We start from the raw sequence: 15,450 nt of genomic DNA on the forward strand, positions 1-15,450 counted from the left end.
CAGTGTCTGGTTAGGTTCAGGGTTAGAGGGAGATTCTTACCCACAGTGTCTGGTTAGGTTCAGGGTTAGAGGGAGACTCTTACCCCCAGTGTCTGGTTAGGTTCAGGGTTAGAGGGAGATTCTTACCCACAGTGTCTGGTTAGGTTCAGGGTTAGAGGGAGATTCTTACCCACAGTGTCTGGTTAGGTTCAGGGTTAGAGGGAGACTCTTACCCACAGTGTCTGGTTAGGTTCAGGGTTAGAGGGAGACTCTTACCCACAGTGTCTGCCCATGACCTCCAACACAAATGTCCTCTGGTGACTGAAAGAAAATAACAGAAAACACCAAGATTAGACCACATTTTATTTGTGTATAACTAGCACCTGCTTAATGGAGTTCAAAAGACACATGAGATGGTACAACAATTGAGCTTTATAAAAATATCATTACGATGATTATACCGTGGTCTGGCATTTCATTAGATTGACAGGAGAATCGAGTTACATTATTCATTTCTATTTCAATCTATTTATAAAGATAGTGTTTTGGGCCATTTCTGCTTCATTGCAAGACACATTGAGGAATGACAGGAACTGTGGAGGAGGAAGTAGGGGGATGACATCAGAGACCTTTCAAAGGTCAAGTAAATGTGTTCTCACTTCCTGTAATGTTCCACGTGACTTACACAAAGCGTGTCATTGGCTGGCTTATGGCCTTCCCACCTTAGGAGACCAGAGCAATCAAACCCAGAGGGCAGATAGATATAGAGATTTTTTCTTTACCATAGGAACCGAGGTAAGTATTGAACCGTATTTTACAAGTTGAGTGTTGTGAAAATGTTTTGACTAAACTGACTCTTTTGATGATCCAGCGAAAAGAGGGTTTGTTTGAGACGTGTCCAGTAATCTCAGTATTGGCGATATCGCCCGTGTAAAAGTCCCGCCCACTTACAGTAGGAGACAGGAACTGTTACATTCCACAATGGTGCCGCTTTTCATACGTTATCTTTATGCATCTTTAATCACAGGCTAAAGAGAGCTGGGTCTGGTTACATCTATCCTCACTAGGTTCTACAGATGCACCATAGAGTCCATTCTGACACGCTGCAATCACTGTTTGGCACTGGAACGGTTCCTCTGACATCAAGGACATTTACACAGAAAGGTGTAAAAGTAAGGCCCGCGACATCATGAAGGACTCCTCTTCCAGGGTCTATCACTACCTTCTGGAAGAAGGCTGAGGAGCATCAAAGCAAGAACCACCAGGTTCAGAAACCACTTTTTCCCCACAGGCTGTTCGTCTCCTGAACTGTCCCATCTGACAGGATTATATAAGCAGCTCAGTACTGTAGCACTCTTTGATGATAAGTCTGCAGTTTTTAACTACTGTTGATGTTTTAATGTACTGTGCTGTTTTTATTATACAACCTCCCCACCTTTGTTTCCCGTCTCAAAACACATCTGTTCATTCTGGCATATTCACTTTAATTTTAAGTTTATTATAACTGCTCCCCATATGTGTAACTCTGTAATATTGTGTTTTTACTGTGTGCAATTGTATTTGTTTTTAACCCTGTACGGCATCCTTGGGTGCTTTGAAAGGCTCCTTTAAATAAATTGCATTTTTATTGTTTTCTTTGTTTGTAAATTACCGTTTTTATGCATTGCACTATGGCTCCAGGGGTACTATATGTCATTCTGCTTTTTGCATAACCTGTAAAGAGAGGAGGACAATAAACTGCACTTGAACTTGTAAAAAGGTTAAGGGCCAGATTGGAACCCAGTAAGTTGTGATTAAATGGTGTATTCCTTAGCGTGTTGAACCACCAGGACGCTCCTCCAGTTAACCTACTCGTTCCTTATTGAAAGCTTGGTGTGATAGGCGGCACATCAGCCCTGGCCTGTTTAGCAGGCAACACGGTTATTTGTCCTCCTCACCTCTGTGCAGTGGTCATGATGGCGTCCACCACCTCGATGATTCTGTGGAGCGCCGAGTCCGTCCCGATGGTCATGTCGGTGCCGCAGAAGTCGTTATCGATGGAGCCCACCATCCCCACGATGTGAAGGGCCGAGTACTTCTGGACGGCATCAGCGTCAATCAAACCTGTCGAAGACCAAGAGTTTGGAGGTAGGGCCGCGCTCAGTAGACAGACAAAATATCGGTCATTTAAAAACCCATATCGGTCAACCGTTAGGCGAGGTGTTTGAGAACGATGTGCTTGTCCCTCGATTCCCCGACGTTCCTGGACAAATTCCCAATCAGGTCTCTGACATCAAGGCCACCTAATCATCCCTTCCCCTTAATTACCCTCACCATCTCCTGTCCTTGGCTGTGCAGGCGCCCTGACCGACCTGTAGGAGTCGCTGTTTACAACGACCAGATTACCACCCCACCGGCTTCCCTCCCCGCTGACTCTGCCAATTGAGCCAGTATGACGGCCGGCCCAAGCCGGAGGCAACGCTGACAGCCGGATTCGATACCAGTGTCTCTCGCGTTGGTGAATTAAGTTCGATGCGCCACCCAGCCGCCTTAATTGGCTGATATCTAAACCCGGTCTCCTGAGCCGTTCAGCCACTGTGTAGTAGTGTGATGTGTGCCGGGTGCCAGTGTATGGCAGCCATTGAGCCTGCGTAGCCCAAGGTTGGGTGCTACCAGTGGTGGTGAAGGAGGTAATTTCCCTAACCCTACGTTGTAAAGCGCTTTGAGTCTGAGAAAAGTGCTATATAAATGTAATGAATTATTATTATTATTATCATCACCTTGTTCCACCAGCTCCCCCAACAGTCCGCTCCACTCCTCCCTGAAGAGGTTGGCTCCCGTCAGGCTGCCGTCTCCGCCGATCACGCAGAGGTTGGTGATGCCGCGCTGCACCAGGTTGTGCGCTGCCTTCAGGCGCCCCTCGTGGCTGCGGAACTCCTTGCACCGGGCGCTGCCGATGACCGTGCCGCCCTTGTAACGGCAACGCACGTATTCAAATGAGAAAATGAAAAAAAGAAAACATTCATTGAAAGATGTTGAAAAATTATCTTACTGAGAATCACTTTTAAGTCACTTTTATTCTCTGCAAAAATTATTTTAATAAATAATAAATATTGTATGGTATTCCTTCTTTTACCCAAAGGCCCTTTATTCTTTTTTTTTTTTATCCACTTTTTCTCCCATTTTCTATTTCTTTCCCATCCCAATTTTCGTATCATCCAATTCAACCCTCCCCTGTCACGAACGCTGTTTCTTGCCTCCCACAAGCCGGCTGCAATGTGGACTAAGTCATACATAGCACGAGTCCCCTCCGATACTCGAGGTAACAGCAGTCGCATCTTATCACCTGCGCGGCTCGATTTTTCAGCGTCAGGGGTCTGCGCTTTGGAGGGGCCCCGCCCCCGTCGCTTCCTGATTCTACTGCGCAGGCGCACCAACCGACCTGTAGGAGTCGCTGTCCACAATGCCCGATCCCCACCCATCAGTTTCCCTCCCCCTAATACTGCCAATGTGTATTAGTGCGGACGACCAGCTAAACTGAAAGCAATGTGGAGCGCTGGGCTCGAACAGGGAGGCGTACCTGTTCGGGCCCAGTCTCCAGTATTCGTGGTGAGCGCCTTGCCCACCCCCAAAGGCCCTTTATTCTAAAGACTTACTATAAGCATCTAGGCAGGGTTATCTAGTTAGTGTGTGTTTATGGTTAGTGTGTGGTTATGGTTAGTGTGTGGTTAGTGTGTGTGTGTGTGTGGTTATGGTTAGTGTGTGTGGTAGGGCTGACCCCTATTAGTCGATTAGTCGACTAATCGGTCGAAAGGAGCCGTAGTCGACTGCCAACCTCTTAGTCAAAAAAATATATATAAATTATAATTATAAAAGAATATTTTTTTTATCATTATTTCCAAAAGAAAAGGCCTAGAAGCGTGGCTAACGCCAATGGCACACATACCAGAGGCTAACTGCCTACGAAAACAGGCACAGAGGCAGTGAAAGAGGATTTCACCCATCTAATGAACACACAGACTAGACAAATATCAAGATGTATCCATCAGTGGACCAATTGCATGCTTTTGCAGAGGACAAGAAGCCTTCAGTAGACTCCTTCAGACATTAAGCACCCCCCACAGCCCAAATGGAATGATAAAAAACGTATATTTTTTTATAATTTTTTTTAGTCGACCAACGGCAAATTTTGGCCAATCATAGTCGACCATCCAAATCCTTAGTCGGGGACAGCCCTAGTGTGTGGTTATGGTTAGTGTGTGTGTGGTTATGGTTAGTGTGTGGTTAGTGTGTGTGTGGTTATGGTTAGTGTGTGTGTGGTTATGGTTAGTGTGTGGTTAGTGTGTGTGTGGTTATGGTTAGTGTGTGTGTGGTTATGGTTAGTGTGTGTGTGGTTATGGTTAGTGTGTGCTTTGCTTCCTTCCTTCTCGTTGTTTACTCACTACTTGCAACATGCTGGAGACACTTTCCCACGTCGCTTCCTTTATGTTGTCGTCTCCGCCATCCACCATACCTTGATAACCCTGGAAAACAAACAAAATACAGGCTTGTTGTACACAGAAAATAAACGCTTTCCATTTGCACTATAGACCTTTCCAGAAGAACTCTGTTGCTCGGGGTACAGCTCGGGCCCAGGTGTGTTTCCTGTCAGCTATGGACAGGTTGTGCTGGTGGTGACGACACAGCATTACGAGACAGACACACTCCAAAGGGAAGATGGCGATCATGCATCACTGAGTCAGTTTGTTCTAGAATCACATGGTATTAAAAAGTTATTGAACAAGCAGCACATCAAATTGCAACCCCCCACGCCCCCTCACCACCACCACCACCACCACCTCACCACCCACGTAAAAATGACACGCAACCATTTCAGGCTTTGCCTTATCAGCTTACACTGCGGAGTTGTGAGCGAGTGGTCATGCACAGTTTGCACACACGCACGTACACACACACACGTACACACACACACGTACACACACAGGCTAGTGCTGTACCTGCATGGAAGGGGAGGCATCTGCTAAAGCTAGGGATGGGTACCTTTCACATTTGAACCGATACCGGTACCCAACGGTACCTTTTTTCGGTACTTTAGTCTCAAGAAATGTAATTTACCTACCTGAGTCGTGAAAAAAAATAATCCAAACTTCAAATAACTACAATTTCGACAGTTTTCGGCTTGCCATTGCTCCGACTGCTTTGTTGTTGAATCAAGTCAAATCCTAGGTAAGCATATATTGTGCGTGTGAACGTTGACATGAAAAGAAAAAAGTTTAAATTAAAAATTCTCTCGGTATCTCACTTGATTCGATACTCGGTAGTACCGACGTGTTTCGGTTCGGTACCTCAAAAGTACTGAATTCGGTACCCATCCCTAGCTAAAGCCTCATGTCAGTTACATAACTAACAACAGCAGAGAGAGAGAGAGAGAGAGAGAGAGAGAGAGAGAGAGAGAACTACACAGCTGCCTGAGGGGATCAGAGAGCAGACTGCATAGTCTCATAAGATCATAGAACAGCGTTCTCTGCCACTGTGCAGAACCTCACTGTTCTCTGACATACTGTCAGTGGGCTTTAAAGGATGAGGACGGGTGTAAACCAAAAGGCCAGAACCAACCATGCGTTTCTACTACCAACAAGTCTGGTCCATCCAGCCAAAACCAGAGTATAGCTCACATCCACAAGTCATAGAAGAACTCCATTGTTTTCCCAGTCACAGAGCCGTACTGTTTTGCTTTGGTCAGTATAATTCACTGTTTCCTTGAATGCGGGCATCGTAGTTTTCCCCGGAACGACTTTATGAAGTGACAGCGATCACCTCTGAAGTAGTTCCAGCTCAGGGAGACTCTCTGTCGCTGTCAAGAAGTAGTTCCAGGAAGAAGTTTGAGCCCGATTGTGATTCATCATTATTGCAATGATTAATTATGCTGACCAAAGCACATTCTTTGGTTTACTGTTTCTGTAAGCGTGGTGGAAAGGAGGGGGGGGGGGGGGGGGGGGGCACGGTTAAGCTGAGGAATGTGGCAGTAAGTGGTATATTTTTAACTGAGTGTTGGCTCTAGACCAGTGGTTCTCAGTGTGGGGTCTGGGCAGGTTTCCATGGGTCCTCGGGAAAACAGGGAATAGTGACATTTCACTAGATCCTTCACTACAATACAAGTTCTATAACTTTATTTCTTTTAACTTTTATTTACCAAGGGAGTTTCTCTGAGCATGAATGCGCTTTTTCAGCAACGCCCTGCTTCACATTTCACAGTTCCATTCACACCTGGGAGCCGCCCATTACTGTTACAGCCACAGCCAGGGCCAGGTCAGCAGGTCTCCACAGCCTCATACGGGTCTCACCCTGTTCCCGCCTCACCATCAGCCAGCCTACCTGGACCGGCCTACACACCTGTGAACTATCATCTCATCACGGAGCCAGGATAAGAGGCCTGCACCCCTGCCACTCCTGGTCCGAGTGTTGTTTTCACCTCCCTTGGTGGTAGGACTCTTCTCTGGACCTCTAGTAACCTGATACACAATTACTGTGGTGTTATCTGTGTGCTCAGTACTCTGCGTCATATTGACCCTTGTTCTCCTGTGTGTAGGATCTCACCCCTCCGGCCTGCACCCTCCCGGGATCGCATGGACACACGTCACCCGCCTGTCTACTCTCACTCCCAGCAATTCACGACCTGCCTTCCTTGTCATCCCCTGGGTTAATCTCTGCCTCTAGTGAGGCAGAGAACATTGAGAGATTGGGAGAGCCACTGCTGAAGGCAACACAGTGAGAACAGATGAACGCTGAGAGAGACTCACCTCACGAATGAAGTAAACCTTGGCTCCAACGTAGATGCCCATTCGGACCACAGCGCGCACGGCTGCATTCATCCCTGAGGACGGAGAAAACAATAGTGTTCAGATTAGGTAGGGCCTGGGATGTTGTTGGGTCTTACATGAAGATATAGTTCAGATTAGGTAGGGCCTGGGACGATGTCGAGTCTTTTTTGGAAACAAGAGCATTGTTTTGGCACCACTCTCTCCTAAAGCTAGAAATCAATCTATGATGTCACTGTGATGTCACATGCAGGGCTGCTGCATAGACAGTGAACAGGGCTCTGACTTCATGAGGCCATGAACTGTTTGTGTTTTTGTTTTTGTTTTATTGTGGATCCCCATTAGTCTACACCAAAGTGAGACTACTCTTCCTGGGGTCCAAACATTAAAAATACAAACACACAAAAAAAGTAAAATATAAAACCACAAACATTGAAGTACTCACAAGAAAACATCACAACGAAACAAAACGGTGAATAAAAGCTCACTCAATATTCATAAGTTAGATATCACAATTCTCAACCATAAAATACAAATGACATATTCAGTCCATAAGAAGAACAAAACAGATCAAAATCATTCATATGATTTTAACTCATATTATATAGCATAACTTTTCTCAAGTCACTCTTGTGGAGTTATTTCACCCCAATGAGGTTTATATTTGTATCTTACCTCATTTTGATATTTGATTTATCGTACTACTACTAGTTATTGGACACACACACACCCTGCACCTTATCATGCACACACACGACACGCAAGACACTTACTTACTTATCTGTAAATAATTGACTATTTTATCTTACCTCAATTTAGATTTTATTTAGATTTTACTACTACCACCTATTTGTTACCATTCTTGTATTCATTTTAATGTTTCTTAATTGTGCACTGTTGAGTCTGAGCTCGAAACACAAGAATTGCATTACCTGCAATGCCCCCTGTATTGTTGTGTATTTGACAAATAAAGAACTTGAACTTATATCCTAGCAGCATTGCTAGAAGGTCTGACCCAGAATTAAAACCTAATTTAGTAAGAGCCCCATTGATTTTCTAAGGAGCAGAACATCTGGATTTTTTTAACCGTACCACGCTTTAACCTTCATAAATATTGACTTCACCACTGTGTGTGCGCTGTGTGGACAGCACTGCCATATTTGGTAAAACATTTTCCCTGGCTTCTCCCCACAGTGCCCACACACAGCCGGTGTTATTCAGAACCTCTATTTAAGCGAACACTCTCCTAACTAAGAAGCAGTCGACCCCCTGTGTCTTGAATACCAAAATGTCAGGTTAGCCAAACTCGGCCCTGTGAAAAGAATTGCTTTGCAGCACAGAACCGGACAGGGCTGGAACTGGGCCGACTTTGGGGGTCAAGAGATAAAAAACAAATGGAAGAAAGGACTTTCATCGCTCTCTCCGAATTGGCGACACACTACTACAGGCCTAATGTGGCTCAGCTGTAGCAGCGCCGGTCTCTAAGCAACGCATTGCTAGAAATATATCACCCGTCGTGATGAAAAGGCAGTGTAAGAGACGAGAGAGAGAGAGAAGAAAGTTGCGTTCTCATCCCTTTACTGTGCATCAGCCCGTGATCCCGTTGTCTGGTTACACAACCATGTTCACATCAACGGCCCAGTTTTATTCACACAGACAGAGGTGGAGAGATGGAGCGAGAGAGTCAGACAGACGGAGAGGTAGAAAGCACTGAATCCATTAACCCTTTCACTACCACACTACCAACGGGTTAACCATTTCACTGCGACGATAATACAGGTTAACCCTTTCACTACCACACTACAGGGGGGACAGTGAATGAAAGGACTAGATTAAAGGGGGACCTATTGTGAACATCGTCTTTTTTTACAGAATGGAGGTAGGAGGAGGCAGTCAGGTGGCGTAGCGGAGATTGCGTTCGTCACCAACACCGGAGACGCTGGATTCGCCTGTTCGAATCCAGCTCACAGCTCCGGCGTTGTCACCAGCTTGGCTGGCCGTTCACACTAATACAATTGGCAGTATTAGAGGGTGGGAGAAGCTGGCGGGGTGGGTCCGGGTCGTTGTAAACAGCGACTCCTACAGTTCGGTCGGGGCGCCTGCTCAGCGCGGATCGGATCTAAGGGGGGTAGTGTGATCCTTCCACATGTTACACCCTCTCAGTGAGAGTCCGCGCTGCCAGGTGAAAAGAAGCGGTTGATTGGCTAGACGTGTGTCGGAGGAAGCACGTGGTAGCCTCCACTCTCCCAGACCGACTGTGGGGGGTAAGTGCGCAGCGACCAGGAAGGGGATTGGGAATTGGCATAACGACTAACATTGGGATGGGAGAAAATCGGAGGAAAAAGGAGGGGGAAAAAGATTAAAAAAAAATGGAGGTAGGAGGAGCAGACCTCCTCATCTTGACCTGACTGCAGCTCCTCCTCATCTTGACCTGACTGCAGCTCCTCCTCCTGTATTTAAATGTTAAATGTGTGAAACGAGACATTCAGAATTGCAGCCACAATCGCCATAGTTAGTAAGACCTCCCATGACCTTGAGATCTTGATCAAAACGGGACAAGATGGTCGGCTCGCTCGTAAATCTTCTATTTTCTTCCTAAAGTTGTACCTTAACGGTAAGATCGCTATGCTATTGCTGGATCTTGAGTCCTGCTTGATCTGCAACATCTAGTCTGAAGGTTTGATCTCAATCTCATTCAATGTTACAGACTCCTCTGCTAGACGGTTTAAGGCACAGAACCAGCCTGTTGAGAACAGGACTGAAACAGGGGGGTATAGAGGCTGCTAGAATGCATCATCTGAGTGGGGTTTCTTCAGTAAAAAAAAAGAGTAAGACACTCAAAGCGCTCCCCACAATGTACTGTAGGGTGGAAATTGCCTCCTTCACCACCCCTGGTAACACCCAACCTTGGGCCACGCAGGCTCAATGGCCGCCATACACTGGCACCAGGCACACATCCCACTACACAATATGTCCCGCTGCACAATGCTCTGCTGACACCCACCACGAGCTCCTGACATACCTTGGCTACAGCAGCCACAGTTTGTTTTGGGGCCAAAACGGAATGCTTTCCCTGATTGCGTGTGTATGCATGCCTGCCTCACGCTGCTCAGGGGGGCTCAGAAACACGCCTCTAGTGAGGCAGATAGCATTGAGCTGGCAGACTAAGGCCATGGTTAGACTAGGTGTTTTTGTTTTTGTTTTGTTGCTGAATGATTACGTTTGCCTCCACAGAAGATCAATCTGTGTTGTCTTGACCCGACGGTGGACTGGACAGATAACTTGACTTGGTGATTATTATTATTATTATTATATATCTCTCACACACACACACACTTCAGAAACAAACATAGTATCAATGAGAGCATCAATAATACACCTGAGTGATGTCTAGTAAAAAAAGAAAAAGAAAAATGTGGGGGCCCCCCCAGTGCTGGGCCCTTGGAATGATCCTAAGCTACCCCCCTCAGCTACGCCCCTGAGTACAGGCGTAGAGGAAGCTCTGTGTAGGAGTGTGAAGTACAGGCGTAGAGGAAGCTCTGTGTAGGAGTGTGACGTACAGGCAGCTCTGTGTAGGAGTGTGACATACAGGCGCAGAGGCAGCTCTGTGTAGGAGTGTGACGTACAGGCGTAGAGGCAGCTCTGTGTAGGAGTGTGACGTACAGGCGTAGAGGCAGCTGTGTAGGAGTGTGACGTACAGGCGTAGAGGCAGCTCTGTGTGGGAGTGTGACGTACAGTACAGGCGCAGAGGCAGCTCTGTGTAGGAGTGTGATGTACAGTACAGGCGCAGAGGCAGCTCTGTGTAGGAGTGTGACGTACAGTACAGGCGTAGAGGCAGCTCTGTGTAGGAGTGTGACGTACAGTACAGGCGTAGAGGCAGCTCTGTGTAGGAGTGTGACGTACAGTACAGGCGTAGAGGCAGCTCTGTGTAGGAGTGTGACGTACAGTACAGGCGTAGAGGCAGCTCTGTGTAGGAGTGTGACGTACAGTACAGGCGTAGAGGCAGCTCTGTGTAGGAGTGTGACGTACAGTACAGGCGTAGAGGCAGCTCTGTGTAGGAGTGTGAAGTACAGTACAGGCGCAGAGGCAGCTCTGTGTAGGAGTGTGACGCACAGGCGTAGAGGCAGCTCTGTGTAGGAGTGTGAAGTACAGTACAGGCGTAGAGGCAGCTCTGTGTAGGAGTGTGCTGCTTCACACCAGAGTTATATTATTCACACTCATAAACTTCCACACATTGACAACAGGGAGCTGCCCAACAACACACAACCACATTATCCTGCTGTTGTCCAGCGAGCTGCTCCACTAGGGGTGGCTTGCTATGCTGTGATAGATGCCTGCCTTGCTCAAAGGCATATCAACACAGTCATTGCTAAAGGATGGGGGGGGGGGGTGCTTCATCACTTCCACCCTGTCACATTTTTCCTAGCCAGCCAATTGGGGGGATTTGGACCGACTGCCTTCCATTCACAAGACCACACTTACTTCTCAACATTGAGTGCTTCAAGTAAACCAGATAATTCGATAATATTAGCCTGCTCTCTGGTGAAACTGTGGTCATAGATGTCTCAAATGCAAATTTGTGTATGGGGCAGATACACATAAACATGGAATGCCTTTAGTAAAGGATGAATGAATGAAAACTTTATTTAACAGATTGCAGAATGGGTACAATACAGTACGGCTCAATACACACAATTGTTAAGGGGATGCAGACCAGAGAAAGACGTTTGTCTTGTTTACATCAGGGTCCCCTATTTTCAATTCATAGTGAAGGTTTAGTAAAAAAAAGGGGGGGGGGCAGTCCCGTGAGCACATGATTTAGGTTTCCTCTCTGACGTCAGAGTATGGGCACTGGGCAGGGATGCTTACTGCAGCTGATGACGTACACAGGATACTGAACTTGAAGCACTGTTCCATCATTCGACCACTAAACCCAGATTAGTCAACTAACGTTAGAGCAAAATAGTTCCGATTCTTGAGCTCGGGGGAATAAAATATGTCAAGAATAGCAGACAGAGAGCTCAACTGATAACACCTTTCGCTATCAACTTTGTTGACTTTAACAGACAACTTCCTGGTTGGGCGGTTGCGTGATGCAACCCTAATATAAGTAGGGACATCACATGTTCAATTGTTTTGAATCCATGTAAAACCCCTGATAAGACTACATGTTGTCGAGCGAAACAGTGGACCACCTGCAATGCGGTGGGAAGAAGATAGGAAGGCTTCAAACCGCCTCTCCACCCACGGCAGCGGTATGTCACCATAGTAACGTTAGTCTTTAATTAACCCTTTCACTGCCGCACTACCAAAACGGTTAACCCTTTCACCGCGACAACACACAGAAGGTTAACCCTTTCACTGCCACACGACAGCCGGTTAACCCTTTCACTGCGACAACACACAGAAGGTTAACCCTTTCACTGCGACAACAGACAGAAGGTTAACCCTTTCACTGAGACAACACACAGAAGGTTAACCCTTTCACTGCGACAACACACAGAAGGTTAACCCTTTCACTGCGACAACACACCGAAGGTTAACCCTTTCACTACGACAAAAGACAGAAGGTTAACCCTTTCACTGCGACAACACACAGAAGGATAACCATTTCACTGCCAAACGACAGCCGGTTAACCCTTTCACTGCCACACGACAGAAGGTTAACCCTTTTTGAAAGGGCTAATTAAACGTCCATTCGGCTTTTGTCTGGCATAAAAAATGCTGCCAAGTCGTTTTGGTTTGGGTGTGTGTGAGTGTGTGGTGTAAAACTAGCTTTGTGTGACTGATTCTAACTCGGACACTAGATGAACTGTTAGCCGGCTTATCGCGGAATGCTGCTAACTAACCATCAGCGAGATTCCTGTGTGCCAACCAGGAACTATACAACAAGGAAGGGTCACACACGTAACCGTTGTTGGAACTGTCACCAAAGCAAAGTCTGACATCAAGCAAAGCATAGAACGCTGGTAGTCTGACGACGCGATGACCCTTCCTTATTTTTATAGTGTCCTTGGTGGGAAGGTAGGATGACCTGCGAGTCTCGCGCAAACGATTAGGACACAGACTTTGAACAAATATGGACAACACATATATCGACAATGACACACGGTCGGGTAGGGTGTGTAACGACTTCAAAAACGGTATCAAATAGTTGTAGTAGGGACGTGTATGTTCGCCCTCTATCTACACGGGGCCCGTCCGCCGGGCTGATACATCATCAATGTCACCCGGTACCTTGAGCATCCCCTCCGCTCGTGAGCACCGCGATGCACTTCCCCGCGCCGGAGAGGTTCTCGAAGAACACCTTCTTGCTGTCCGTCTTGCTGTCCATTTTCACGACTTTGTCGTCCACGTTATTATTATTATTATGTCCCGAAACTATACAAAAAATATTGCAGCAGGGGCCTGCCTGGAAAGGTATAAAATTGTGCTATAAATGATGGAAGGACTACGACCGTCCGCCCACTTCCCTACTGTAGCCGGGTGCCCGCGCGCTGTGCTCCCTCTCTCTCTCTCCTGTTCGCCGAAAGACCGACAGTGTCGTTGGCCAATCATCGCGTGGTACACGTGCCCACGTTTGGTATTTGCGCCAATCGGAGGCGTTCTAGGGGTTATGAGTGGGCGGGACTAGTCATGATCATAGGCACCGGATTATATTCTAGGTCCATATTATTTAAATCATTTATAATAATGAAATGAATGACGGCGAGTTTAATGAGATTTGATTTCCTGTAGTTTATCTGAGATGAGTTTGTTGATTGAAACAATACTTTTTACTGAGGTGGTGAGAATAGTGGTAAACCTAACAATAGCAAATACATACAAATATCTCGTGACTGTAATGTAAACCAAAGATTATAAACCAAAGATTATAAAGGTCTCTCTCTACTCTGTTACAACACTGGAGGACCTAGACTCTGGGAGATTCACTTTGAGTAGGTTCATTGTCTCATTGTCTCCATCTTGTGGCCTGAGGCACAAACAACAACATATGAGTGTGTTTCCTGCTTGGGGACCTTCTCTGCTTGTTGACTTGTGCAGTATTTGGGATATAAGTATCATAGTTAGTTACCATGGCATCTTGCACAGAATGTTTGTGTAGTTGTCATTCTTCCAGCATGGCTGCCTGTACCATAGGGTGTAACAATGCAATCTCACAACTATTAATTTCGATTCTTCATTTGACCACGATTCGATTAGATTCTATTCTATCAATTTTCGCTAAATTTTTTCGATACATTTTAAATATGATTATAGAATATAGAATAGCAGGCATAAAATGGTTATGCGATTAAAATGTGATTAATTAGATGAATTAATTCCTGTAATGAATTCGATAATTTCTTTTAATCGCCTGACAGCACTAATCTAAATATACTTTCTTTGTGTTGATTTTACATTAATTCCATGATTTTACTCAAGTAAATATCTGTTACAAGCTTCGGTCTTAACACATTAACTGCCACGCTTATATCCATCAATGTATGATCACTGCCACCAGTCTAAGCCTATGGAGATGTTCACCTTCTTTGCAGGGCTATAACTTTTTAAATTGTATTGCTAAATTGACATTAATATGACCCATTCAACATCGATTAGCTATCGTTCAGGATGTAGGAACGTTATACTTTTTCATTCATATATTCATACGAAAATACCGTCTAGAATATAAGTATGTTTTTATCTTTTTCTGCAGTAATTCCTAGAACGCTAGTTATAGGCCTAAACGCATAATATAGATTATCGATTGCAGTTTATTCGCGATCCACGCTATATTAAAAAATCCGACTGAATACGATCCTAAACGGTATGACTCATCATGCGCGGATGAAAGGGGGGGGGTTGTTTATAATTCCGTGATCGTCAGTAAATGCTTTATGTAGTATGGGTGATATATTGATCAGAGCGGTTTGCATTAATAATAATAAACAATCACGCTGAAAGTAACGTTACTGTCCTCTTACCGTTCGCGATGAGACTGGAGGAAAAAGATCCCACTTATTTGACGTCGATCAACTAGATCCATTTCAGGTTTGTATGGCGCAATAAACGCCCAAATCATATAGATTATTGAGTTATGGCAGCGATCCATATACACGGATGTGTGTCTAGAGTCCCGCAACAATATGTGACTGCCGGACGGAATTCCCAGATGCATGGAGATCACCAGAGATTCATTTCCGGTTGTAACTCGCCCGATCATCCACCAGGCGGCGGTATTGAAGCATTGCACGGTTGTGCCGAGTCCCACTGTCTCAGCCGAGGCTGGGTGAGGGAATTATGAATACCATGGCGAAAAAATGAAATATGATCTCAATAACGTTGTACGCCGTGGATTGGCGGAATTTGCATGACCTTGAAACCCGTCGTACAACGTGATTTGCGGTGGATGTGTTAAGTAAGTTAACTGGGGCGACAGTGGCTCGGGAGGTAGAGCAGTCGTCTGGCAATCCGGAGGTTCCCGGTTCGATTCCCACTCCTCCCGGGCAGTGTGTCGATGTGTCCTTGAGCAAGACACTTAACCCCTAATTGCTCCCGATGAGCAGGTTGGCACCTTGCATGGTTGCCTCCGCCGTCGGTGTGTGAATGTGTGAGTGAATGGGTAAAATGTGAGTAACAAATTGTAAAGCGCTTTGGATAAAAGCGCTATATAAAAAAGCAGCCATTTTAC

At 45.9% G+C, this 15,450-nt stretch overlaps 1 protein-coding gene across 1 annotated transcript in view; it reads right to left on the reverse strand.

Annotated features, from left to right (window-relative positions):
* The window catches only part of LOC311237631 (ATP-dependent 6-phosphofructokinase, platelet type-like), a 65,162-nt gene extending 51,906 nt beyond the window's left edge, over positions 1-13,256 (reverse strand). The window contains exons 1-6 of the mRNA XM_084325575.1: positions 13,014-13,256; positions 6,759-6,832; positions 4,401-4,481; positions 2,739-2,928; positions 1,917-2,082; positions 256-300 (exon numbers count right to left, since the gene is read on the reverse strand). Coding sequence (XP_084181701.1) covers positions 256-300; positions 1,917-2,082; positions 2,739-2,928; positions 4,401-4,481; positions 6,759-6,832; positions 13,014-13,110 — 653 coding nt within the window. The 5' untranslated portion in view covers positions 13,111-13,256. The remainder of the gene's footprint in view (positions 1-255; positions 301-1,916; positions 2,083-2,738; positions 2,929-4,400; positions 4,482-6,758; positions 6,833-13,013) is intronic.
* Between the last annotated feature and the right edge of the window lie 2,194 nt (positions 13,257-15,450).

This window comes from Notolepis coatsorum (assembly GCF_963971535.1).
Source record: "Notolepis coatsorum genome assembly, chromosome: 12".
Classification (NCBI taxonomy): Eukaryota; Metazoa; Chordata; class Actinopteri; order Aulopiformes; family Paralepididae; genus Notolepis; species Notolepis coatsorum.